At 39.2% G+C, this 12,467-nt stretch overlaps 1 protein-coding gene across 1 annotated transcript in view; it reads left to right on the forward strand.

Annotated features, from left to right (window-relative positions):
* The window catches only part of CSMD1 (CUB and Sushi multiple domains 1), a 1,229,803-nt gene that overhangs the window by 1,071,280 nt on the left and 146,056 nt on the right, over positions 1-12,467 (forward strand). The window contains exons 27-30 of the mRNA XM_045535313.1: positions 361-552; positions 6,020-6,158; positions 9,340-9,527; positions 11,316-11,510. Coding sequence (XP_045391269.1) covers positions 361-552; positions 6,020-6,158; positions 9,340-9,527; positions 11,316-11,510 — 714 coding nt within the window. The remainder of the gene's footprint in view (positions 1-360; positions 553-6,019; positions 6,159-9,339; positions 9,528-11,315; positions 11,511-12,467) is intronic.

A 12,467-nucleotide genomic window follows, 5' to 3' on the forward strand; every position in this document is an offset into this window, starting at 1 on the left:
GGTGGACTTTTCAGTCATTTAACTTGTAGTATGTGGTTTCATTAAAATATTGTTAAAGAGAAAATCAGAAGGCGATGTCTGTATATGTGTGTGGACTAAGTATAACGCGATACAATGACTTGGTATAATCCATAACTAGTTGTATTGTCAGTAAGATTTTGCTACAACTTATTCAACATAAGCATAATAAAGATGTATGTTATTTAATGTATCCCTGGGAAAAGAAATTATTTGCTATGTTCATGTGTAGGTAAATGATTTACTATGCCAATGGAGAGCGCTTCCATCCACAAGAGTACCTACCCCTACCTGAGGGTAGTGTTTTCAGTCATTTGACCTGATATTGTCTTTTCTTTGCAGCATCCATTGCATCCACCTGCAATGATCCAGGCATGCCCCAAAATGGTACCCGCTACGGAGACAGCCGGGAGGCTGGAGACACCATCACCTTCCAGTGTGACCCTGGGTATCAGCTCCAAGGACAAGCGAAAATCACCTGTGTGCAGCTGAATAACCGGTTCTTTTGGCAACCAGACCCTCCTACGTGCATAGGTACCATGCAACAGAAAATAGAAATCTTATATTTGGAAATGAATGCATGTGATCATTAAAATTGCTCTGTAAATACATTATTTCTTCAGAAATATTTCTCGAGAGCTTCTTAAATGTCCTCTGGCTCTCTGAGACTCTGCTGAAATCTTATGGTAAACCTTTAAGTTTTATTTTATTAGGTGAAATAAAGGAAGTCGTTTACTTAACACCCAGTAATTGGCACTTACCTTGCATTTCCTATCTTTAACAAATCGTGTATGAATGTGGATCAATCAGACTACTGTAATTTAAAATTCTGGGTAACTCAAAATTCATGACCTTATCATTACTGTTCTCATTTTTAATATAGAAACATGCCCTCAAGCAAAACCTACTCACTAAAAAGTACTTTCTCTTTTTACATATTTTTTCCCTATAATAGTAGTACATTTAAAAATAGAATCCTGGAAACTAGAAATTGCACTGCTTATGTTAAAATGAAGATAAAAGGAGAAACTTGTTTCTGAAATTTGTTAAAATTTTATAGTTTGATCTTATAAAAAGCATAAATGGTTTTACAGACTTTGGTTTGAACAGTCATCTGAGACAATTTATCACAAATATGGTCTTAGGGTAATATATATTTTTATATAAAATAGTAATTGCATGTAGATTGTCACTTCAATTAAATAATTTACCATAAAATTCCTACTTAGACTATAACATCTTAATTTTTTAAAAAAACTTTACTAAACTTTATTGTTTTAATGAAGTATCACAGTTTAGTACTTCTTCATAATCTGTCTGAAAAATGTAAGATTTAATTAATCTGTGCAGAGACAGAATGATCATGAAATAGATGAGCCATTGTGTATTGGGTGACCTTGGGATTTTGTGATTTAACGTGATTTTTATTGTCACACACACACAGCAGTAGAGAAGCTCGCAGTGGTCTTGGAGAGCTATGACACAGGCTCTTGACTTACTACAAAGTACTTGTAGTATTCTGAAGGCAGATGGGTTGACAGCTCTGCGTCTCAGCATTCTCAGCCTGTCTGTTTATGTAATATCCTGATCTGCATTTACATTCGTGCTCTTGCAGGCTTGGTCATGCCTTTTATTTCAAGCTGAGTCATCAGGAGACTTGGAAGATTTCTTCTTGGTTTTTTCTGTTGGTTTGTTTTCAGGTTTTGTTGTTGTTGTTGTTGTTGTTGTTGTTGTTGTGTTTTAAAGTGGAGTGATAACCTATACATGACAATCAATCATTTTAAACCATTGGCCTATTTTTAAGTTAGGAAAGGCTTTTTTTCTTCCATTTTGCACATGTTTAAGGTCATAGAGGAATACATTAAAGGGCAATAGGACTAGAGTTTATCTCTTAAAAGTCACTTATCACTTCACATTAATTTAAACACATAATTGTAAAATTTGACCCTCTTCCCAATCTTTTGTTCGTTCATCTCTTAGTTATCTCATCTTGACCAAAAATGAGATAAGCCAGTCCTCACAAAAGACAATACATGAGGCTTCCTGTGTCTTGAATATCAGCTTCAAGGACAAGCTGAAAGCACTTGCAGAAAATTGAGCAATCAATTATTTTGGCTGCCAGACCTGCCTGTACACATAGATACTATGTAACAGGAAAATGGAAACTGTATATTTGGAAATAAATTAACATTATCTTTTTATTACCTTTTTTTCTTTTTTTTTAAAGAAATGAGGCTTATGTCCTCTGTAAGGAACTTGCCCTAGCCTGAGCAAGAGCGAGACCTTGTCTCTACCAAAAATAGAAAAAATTAGCCGGACGTGGTGACGCACACCTGTAGTCCCAGCTACTTGGGAGGCTGAGGCAGGAGGATCCCTTGAGCCCAAGAGTTGAGGTTGCTGTGAGCTAAGATGATGCCACAGCACTCTAGCCCAGGCAACAGAGCGAGACCCTGTCTCATAAAAAAAAAGAAAGAGAGAAAGAGAGAAAGAGAGAGAGAGAGAGAGAGAGAGAGAGAGAGAGAAAGAAAGAAAGAAAGAAAGAAAGAAAGAAAGAAAAGAAAAGAAAAGAAAAGAAAGAAAAGAAAAGAAAAGAAAAGAAAAGAAAAGAAAAGAAAACAAAAGAAAAGAAAAGAAAAGAAAGAAAGAAAAGAAAAGAAAGAAAAGGAAAGAAAGAAAAGAAAGAAACTTGCCCATAAGGGCATCAGCTAACAGGCCACAGTAAAGCAAAAAGAAGAGGGAAAAAGCTGTCATCTTTTTCCTTGGAGGCAATTACAATTAATATAAACAAACATTCATGTATAAACTTTATAATTATCTTATGATTAATGTATATAATCTATTTTAAAAATGTTTTTAAATGACAGCATCCTGCATGATTATTTTGTAAATTGCCGTCTTATCAGTATGCTGTGAATATCTTTTCTGTTATTTTGTATTTTCTGCTGGCTCACCCTGGCTACATAGTATCTCTTTGGAAAGCAGCTTCGCTTACAACTGCACCACCAACACCATACCTAGTATCTCTTTGTTTCAATACCAATATTATTCCATTAGTCTCATTATTGTACAACGAAATTGTCTCAACCTCTTCTCTATTATGAAGATAGATACAGTGAACACACTTGTTGCACAACACACTGTGATTATTAATGAATGATGTATTTCTAGGACTTTTAAACATTTTCCAAAACCCTTTCAGAAAGACATGAACAATTTACATTGCCATCAATCACCTATGTCTATTTTCCCTGACTTAGAAAAAAATAGGACATACAACAATTCTTAATCTCATAATTTAAAATGGGCAGAAAGGGATGATTCCCTGTTTTAATTGGCATTTTAAATTAATAATGAGGTTGAACTGTTTTCCTCTTTTAATATGCTTATTGGCCCTTTGAATTTGTTCTCTCCTGATTGATCTGCCAAGGTCTTTTTGCATGATTAGTGCACGTTCACCCATTACCAGCTGTTTTCTGTCTCTTTTATACAGCCTCTTAGCCTCTCCCCTGCTGCACGGGGTGACACATTTTCAGGAGCTTGCCACTTGCTGTCGCGTTTTCCTGTGTTCCGCCTCCCTTTTTTACGCTTCCCAAATGACTTCTACCACGGAGTCTCCTCCTTTTGGTTTCCGGCTGAGTCTTAAAGGATTAAGTCTCTAATTCCAAGCAGTGTCCCTCAAAAGTCTCCACTTTTTTACGTAGCCTACAATCACCTTTTCCAATAAGTCCAAAGAGCTCTGAGAAGCAAAAATGGACCCTAGTTTGCTGAAGCTCATCTGTTGGCTGCCGCGCGTCCTAACCTGCAGGGCAGTATTTGGAGACGACCTTCCTGAAGGGTGTGAATGTTCGAATGCTTTGACGCAGCAACACTGACGTGTGTCATCGCAGAGCACTGCTGCACTGCCTCACAGCCTCACGGAGGACGGGGCTGCTATGCATGGGGTGGGGCGTGAGGGACTGTGGATTGACGGGAGTCTGTGGATTTTATCTCTATGTCTGTTCCTTTTGGAGGATTTCTTAGCATCGCAGGGTTACGTTTTCTACTAAATTCTAAATTCTAACCCTATCCAAAATATTTTGCAAGCTCCCTAATTAAGACCTAAGTAAGCTAACAAGGAAGAGTCCCACACCAAAAGAGAGAACAAACAAGGCAAGACAGTACTACTTAATTCCACTTTAAGCTTTTAAATAGCCTCATTTAAAAGTTGCCTCCTGGGGTCTGCATGAGTAAGACGAGATCTCCCCTTTGTTTATTTCAAATCAATATTTGAATCGTATCCCTGCTGGTAGCACCCTGTAGACAGTGCCCTGAATCTGTCATTTTTCATCTTTCAAAACCCGCACAGAGTAGAATCTTCTAGACCTTCAAGGTACCTTCTTTCTCTACGTTAACACCACCTCCCTAATTGGTCCACACTTCCAGTGCTCCACGCTGTCAGCCTCCGCTGTGTGGTTCTGGGGGGCATCGTCCTGCCAGGGCTGATTAGACCATTGTTTCCACATGGTTTATTAAAATAAAACTGCATACTAGGGAAAATAGAGTTTTAATCTTTTTTTCCATGAAAATTATATCATATTATTCTTGAGTATATATCGGTAAGAATTTATTATAAATATTCCCCGTGACATTACTCAGAGTTTGCCTGTATTTAGACTTTGAGATTAGAACAAAACGTACTGGAATTAGTTATATTTCAGATTATGAAAAATTAACTTTTCAGGAACGTTAAATGAGTATTTAAAGACACATCCATCACTGAAAATTGTAATTTATCTTCCTTCATCTTATTTACGAAAAAGTCTTTTTTTATGTGTGAGGGAAAAGATCACCAGTTAGGACATTTTCTTCCCTAGTTACTTTTTTCCCTAAATGCATGTACAATTCACCATGTGAAATAGATGTATAGTTTAGGGAAATACTGTGATTTAATTGGGGTGATACTTTAAAACCACTTTGTGACAAATCATAGTATTTGATACAAAGAAGCTTTAAACCCAGCATATTTTTGCGTCTTTCTAAAAATGTGTGTGCTTTTGAATTCTGCAGTGTTTTAAAACCTTCCATGTGATGGAAGATTTTAGAGAAATTCTATCTAATAAATGAAACAATCCTAAACACTTTCAGATTCAAGTACAAAAATTGGCTTGCCTATTAACAACATTGTTCTATATAATTACTGCCTTACTAATATAAATGTATTGGTGACTATAAAAAAAACTAAATTTATTATCATATAAACTGCTTCTTTCTAATCATATAGGAAGCATTGTGATCAAATAACATTTTTAGAGCTCAGCCTCATTGATTATGTATCTCTAGATGTCACTTAAACTTTTTGTGTTTTGCCATTTTGAAATGTGAGGACGTTAATCCAAGTAGGAGACTGTGGGAACATGAGATGACATGTTTTCGTTCATTCGACAAATATTTCCTGAATATTTATTCTGATCAAGAAACTGCTTAGCCATTCGGGGTAAAACAATGAACAAAAGACAGAGATGATCATTGTACCACGTGAAGCGTTATGTTCAAGATAAATATGCTTGGACTTTGTAAACCTTAGGAACTGGCAAAAGAATCAATGTGACCATACAGTGATATTCATGGGGATATTTTCTATCCCGGTTTTTCTGTGTGTGCTTCCTGGTGGATGTGGGGATGAGGTAGTCTGTCCAATTTCTTGGGTAAAATTTAAAGTTAGTTACAGGAAGAACATTTTATCTGTCAGAAGTTCAAAAATCCTTCCTAAAACTGAGGTGGGAGATTATATAAAATTCATTGAACAATCACATGAAAGACGTTCAGACTTCCTGGGTCTTAAAATTTTATCTGGGTAATTGATAACTCCACATATAGTCTCTTTGATGGGATAAAATCCTGATGAATGAGCTTTTTTATTTATTTATTTTTTTAATTGTTCTGTGATGTCTCAGTTCACGTTGACTGCCTGGCTGGCATTCTCTCTCCTAACTTTTTCTCTACAACTTTTGTTCTGTGACAGCTGCTTGTGGCGGAAATCTGACGGGCCCGGCGGGTGTTATTTTGTCACCCAACTACCCACAGCCGTATCCTCCTGGGAAGGAGTGTGACTGGAACATAAAAGTCAACCCAGACTTTGTCATCGCCTTGATATTCAAAAGGTACCTTCTCTTGTGGAATGCCTGTTTTCAGGAGGATGTTAAACGCCACACCTTAAACACTACTTCATTTATTACTTCATGGAGTCTCCAATTTTACATCTAGGCAAACCCTAGATTTTGCATCTAATAGATACTCAGGCTGCAGAAGGACATGAATGGAAATACGTTATTATGCTTGGAGCATCCTGGTGTTCAGACACACACAACTGACTTTTCAATACTGTCTATCTTGCACACATGTGCGCCCTGAGAAGCCTTAATTTGCAGAATATGCAAGAAAAGTAATAAAAATATGATGTAGATACGCTTTGTATCATTTCTTGTCAAAGTCTCCTATTCCTCTAAATGTGTGGTGGCTAATTCGTTTCCATAGCACACCCCGACGGTCCCAAGAGTAGAAATGTTAGTATTGTTACCATAGTCATGACTTGACAAAGCTTCGAAATTGAAAGCTCCCTGAAATTTGGTTGCTGTAAAGTCTGAATTACTAGATATCAGTCCTAAAAATATGCTAAACCACATGACACAAGTTCAAATACTGTGGTCATTTTATAAAAATAGATTCTTAAAATATTATCACATTATTGGTACATAGGATAATTACATGTTATTGAATCCCAAGATGTTTTCCAACTTTATAATTTGATTTTTGAACTAAATGAATGTAATATTTTTAAAGGTGAATGGTTCTATAGACTGTCCCATTTATCTCTTGGTTTAATTATACTTGTTCATCTGTCACTGGAACAAGTTGCCTTTGTCTAGAGATCTTTCCATCAGTGTTCAAGACCTGGACATGATTACCTTCCTTCACTTTCTCCTGCTGACAAGATCTTAGTCAGTATAATTTTAAGTATCTGTGATTCTGAATCTTAACCAGGTTGAAAGCCATCGTTTCCTGAATTTACTAAAGCTGCTATGAATTTACCAAATGTCACTGAGCTATAACACAACACCACTGAAACATTTGCTGGCTATGTTTTTGGATTCTTTGTGTTTTTCATTAATGCTAAATTCTAGTAGTGCCTTCTTTATTTAAAAAAAAAAAAACAATAGGAGGCATCTCTAATTCTTGGATATTAAAAGTGAATTGTCAGTTAAAAGCCTTTTGGTGAACATAGAACTTTAGAAGGAGTTTCCTACCTCCCACTGTGTTACGGTGACTAACGATCCACATTCCTGAAGTGCAACTCATTTGATAACATAAATGTATAAGGCAGTTTTATGCCAGATGTTTCTTCACTGCCTTTTACACACCTCTGTGGGAGAAGTTTGAAATAATCTCTAAGTCTCTTCCAACTCCTAAATTCTACGGAACCATCGGCCGGCTCAGTGTCTGAGAAATTTCACATCCCGGTGAAAATCAGTGACTCCTCTGGTCTGGAATTTGCCCTTGCTCAGGTGGGAGTCATCCTGGGATGTCAGGGGCCAGATCCCGGTGGTGGGAGTCGGAGCCAGAGTCCTGCGTAGGGAGGCGCAGCGACCCGGACAGGACACAGGCACCAACATGGCGCGCTGTTGGAGAGGGGGTGCTCCGGGGGGAGAATGGGGTCTGGCCTTACTAGCAATAAGGGCAGAGGATTGTAGGGTCTGCAGGACACGGAGCCCCAAGGCTCATGCTGGTCCCTGGGGCCTTTGGGGAGGGATGTTTGACCACGTGTCCCTCTGGGCTGAGTGGCTGAAGCCCACACACTGCAACCCAAATTAAGTTTGGTTCAAAAGCTTGGCCAGATTTGGCATAGTATTAGGACTTATAGACATGTGCAGCTAGCATAGAAACAAGACAGGATTTAACCAAAGGAACAAAATTATGGTAAATTTCACTCCAGACTTCTATGCATGAATTCTGTCACTTCCAGAAAGAGAGAGCAGATGGAGTGTGTGTGTGTGGTTTTCTGTGTCTGATTGTGTTTGTAGCGTTCAATAAATAATCTATAACCGCAATTAGCTGTGCCAAATACTGGGGGCGCAGCATGACCAGAGTCTAATAACATCCTTGCAAAATATTAATACTTCAAATAAAATTTTTATTCCAACAAAATTCTACTTGCTCTGTACAATTCCTCTTAGCCTTCTGTGCTTAGGAACTCCAATCTCTTACTCTTTCTCCCTTTCTGACTGCAGTGAGCTTGTCAAATAAACAGGCTGAGAAACCTTATTGAACTTCCTGTAATATGTAATAAGCGTGTTCAATATCTGGAGTGAACGTAGCCTTGACCCAAAACAGGACGGCGCCGGGCTGATGAGGGGTGGGTGGCGATGAGGGGAGATGGGGAGGGGCCGCTCATATGGAGAACTTGAACACGTTAACTTTAACACTTCTGATGTGTTAGTTTATTCTGACCACAGCAAGGTCTTGGACGTCGGAACCAAGTTCAGTCTTTCACTCGAGAGTGTGCAGGTATGAGGCTCGGACCCCCTCAGCCTGCACATCACAGCCGGCAAAGCCAGCAACCCCCTGAGAGCTTTGGTTCCAAATCATCACTCTTTGGGGATTGACCTTCTGTTAGTATTGGAGGAGAAGGAAAGAGAGAGAGAAAAGGATAAAGCAGGAGAAAGAGGAAGGAAGGGAGGGAGAGAGAGAACTGGAATATTCAGTGTTGGTGCGAGGGCCCTGGGGAAGCTGGCAGTCTAAACCACTGCAGGGACTGTTCATATTGGCCGATTTATCTCAGCAAGTAGAGGCAATTGCATCTTTTAAAGTAAAAAGAAAGAAACAAAAATAACTTTCTAAAAAACCCTTAAGAATAGTCATTAATACCAAGGGTACATAGTTTCAAAACTAAAAACATTCATATGAAAACCAAATGTCAGTGGTAATTTCTTTTGAGCCCAGTTCTTTTAAATCGCATGTCATTAGTGAATTCCTGGGTACTGAGAAGGGATATTAGATTTATACTCTTGTGATTTGTTTCTTTTCAGCTGTGGTCAACATCGTATTGAATACGATGTGGTCATTACGTGAAATACAAATACTATTTATTGCAGTTGATATTTCTCACATTTTTTGCTGTTGTAACATTTTGATTCTCATGTCATTTAACTTTCTGATTGCCCTAATTGTTAAAATTTTCATGCAAAAGCAAACAAAATCATGTGATGCTCTAGAAGGCTTAAGAGTCTGGAAGAAAAGGTGACCGTCTATTAGGCAGATAATAGAATCACTGTTCTCTCCTCCTAGTTTCAACATGGAGCCCAGCTACGACTTCCTGCACATCTACGAGGGGGCGGATTCCAACAGCCCCCTCATTGGAAGTTTCCAGGGCTCCCAAGCCCCAGAGAGAATAGAGAGCAGCGGAAACAGCCTTTTCCTCGCGTTTCGGAGCGATGCTTCCGTGGGCCTGTCGGGGTTCGCCATTGAGTTTAAAGGTACCGTGATCAGCTGAGTCTGTGTGGAAAGTAGTTTCTATCAGAGTCGCTTTAACTGTGAGCATTTCTTTGCAAACCTTGCACGTCTGTTTCATGCATGAATGCTGACGTGTATCTCGACTGTCTGGGGGAGAGTCTCCTAGGTCTCCCGTGGAGAAAAACTCCAGAGACACGTTTCTATTCTACCCCGACTTAAAGAAAAAAAAAAGATATGAGAAAAGTTACGCAAAGGCAAGGACATTTAATGATAAATTATGGTTTGTGGAATGAAGAATTCGATGACATTTAAGAATTATTTTAAGATGTGTTTTAATATCTTCCGATTTGTTTCTTCAGGGTGATTACATGTAAGTGTATGAAAATAGCTCCGTTTCATCTGTATGTTCTTCAGTATGGACGCCTCTGTCACCCTGCCCTGTCCCTGCCACCCCTGGGCCAGCTTGAGGAGTGTGTGTCCTCACTCAGAGCTTCTCCCTGGGGTCCGCAGATGAGTGGCTCGGCCTTGGTTTGGGATCCACCGTTCCCCGCCATTAACATCCAGGGAAAACAGACAGACTCCCAAACAAAACCAGCCTAAACTAAGCATTTTGCTGTAGGGCCTATGAAAATACGCATATTTTTTTCAACTCTATTTCTCATGTGAATAACAGCAGAAAAAAAACATAGCATATATTACAAAGAATTAGAGAAGATAAAATGTCAATTCATAGTAATGACAGTTCTCTTAAAAAATAATGAAAATATTTATATTTTTTAAGCTTTTGAGTTCAACTTGTAAATGGAATTTTAAAGGAAAGACATAGAATATATTTTATCTCTGTTAACTCATTAGCAGACCTGTGTTTATTTACATGCTTTTAAAGTAGAAAATTGATCTGTTTTCCCCAAAACATCAAAATCTACGAACATATGGTTTTTTATCTTAAAATGTTCAATGAAAAAAAAAATTGTGCAATTCAGCAGAGGAGCATCCTGTGCCTTTTGGGTAGGATCTGTCATGATCATGAGTAACTAAAATTAGTACTTTTAAGCATTTGCCATGTGATCGGATAGTTTCAGTACTAATAAGAATTCACTAAAATGCACGTCACCATGACAGTACCTGGCCTGTGATAGCCAAAAACAAAACAGTTATTGTAAGTAAGATGCAACTCCTGGGTGATCATTCCATGCCAGGCACAAGGTTTGACTCATCAAGTACTAACTGCATTTCTCCTGCTGAGTCTGTGATTCGCTCTGTGCAGACTATACAGCACACGGGGAGGGGTGGAAGTCAGACCGTCCTCCTATCCCATCTTCTGACCGCTGTCACCCGCGTGAGGACGTGCTCTTGTCTTCCACGCATTGAACCATTTTCCTTTCGAGAAGTCAGATCTTTCCCTCAATGTGTGGAGTGATTGCACGTTCATACGATTTAAGTTAAAAAGCTAGAAAATGAATGTTAATTTTTCCAGAGTCAAGTTCTTTGGTTTAGTACTAAAACCCATAGACATACATAAATGTATAAAAATGCAGTACTGCATTTATCTTTCACCTAGATGAAAGAAATTCAAAATCAATTCTATAGTAAAGCGTGGTTTTATAAAAACAAACATCATTTTGTTAAAGAGGAATATTTCTATTTTTATTTAATCAATAGTTTACCCTGACCATTAGCCAATCAATAAGTATTTTGGGGGGTTTCTCGCATGCTAAGCACTGTTCTAGGCCCTGAGTAAAACAAGCAGAGAACAAAAACGAGAAGAAAAGAGGCTGCTCTCACCAAGTCCATTGTCCTTTCTCCTGCAGAGAAGCCTCGGGAAGCGTGTTTTGACCCTGGGAACATCATGAATGGGACGAGAATTGGAACGGACTTCAAACTGGGCTCGACCGTCACGTACCAGTGTGACTCTGGGTACAAGGTCGTGGACCCCTCGTCCATCACGTGTGTGATTGGAGCCGACGGGAAGCCGTCCTGGAATCACGCGCTGCCCTCCTGCCACGGTGGGTGTGGGCGGACTCAGGCTGTCCCCGCAGTCACCACCTGCCCTTGGGGGGCAAAGTCCCACGGGGAGCGCGGTCCCCACGCCAGCCCTGGGCTCCTCCGGTCAGCGGTCACCTTGCACAGGGGGCGGGCGGAGCGTTTAGTTTAGCCGGTGTGTCAGCCGCCCTCAGAGGTTCCTGGGTGGCAGTTTTTCCCTTCACTCAGGTAGTTTGACCTTTTTAACTTCTGTTTCTGCATATTCTAGACCTGATCTACATAAGGAATCATAATTAGTATTTTCTAGGTGCTTCTCTCTCTCTTTCTCTGGATATGTGTGTGTGTGTATGTGTATGAAATCTATATAGATACATAAAAAGAAAAATTATATATATGTATATACATATGAATGGATGTGCCATTTTCCCCCAAAACATCAGTAGTCGGTAATTTCTTCTTTAGAGATTAGATTAGTAAAATCACATCTTAAAAGTCAGAACTGTCTTTAAGGACAGACGCCACTGACCTGCAGTGACAGGCGGGACAGCAGTTGCCCTGTGGGTGTGACCCAGGGGACGGACTTCCCGTGGCCGAGCTCTGAGTCTGACTCCAGGGCGTGGTTTCCTGGGAGTCTCTACAGGTAAAACCTCACGCTGTGGGTATTTGACTTATGCCCTTTCCTCTTTGCGTGGTCTGTATTTTAAAAAGAAAAAGATGGAAACTTGTGGTTTGTTGAAGAGAAATGGATTTGCAGGGCTACTTCAAGATGAACTGAACATTGACATTTAACAAGATATAATTTTGGATAAAAATTATAATTTCTTTTTCTCACATCCCATAGGACGATCTGTGCATCCCCTGGGTTTATATGTTTTCCCACTTCAGACATCTCTATAGTGATCATATAAGGAGACTGATGTGAAAGAGATAAAAGCAGGAAGCTAAATTAAGGAGATACTACGGGCTTGATACTTTTTAAA

This window comes from Lemur catta, chromosome 22, assembly GCF_020740605.2.
Source record: "Lemur catta isolate mLemCat1 chromosome 22, mLemCat1.pri, whole genome shotgun sequence".
In the NCBI taxonomy this organism is placed as follows: Eukaryota; Metazoa; Chordata; class Mammalia; order Primates; family Lemuridae; genus Lemur; species Lemur catta.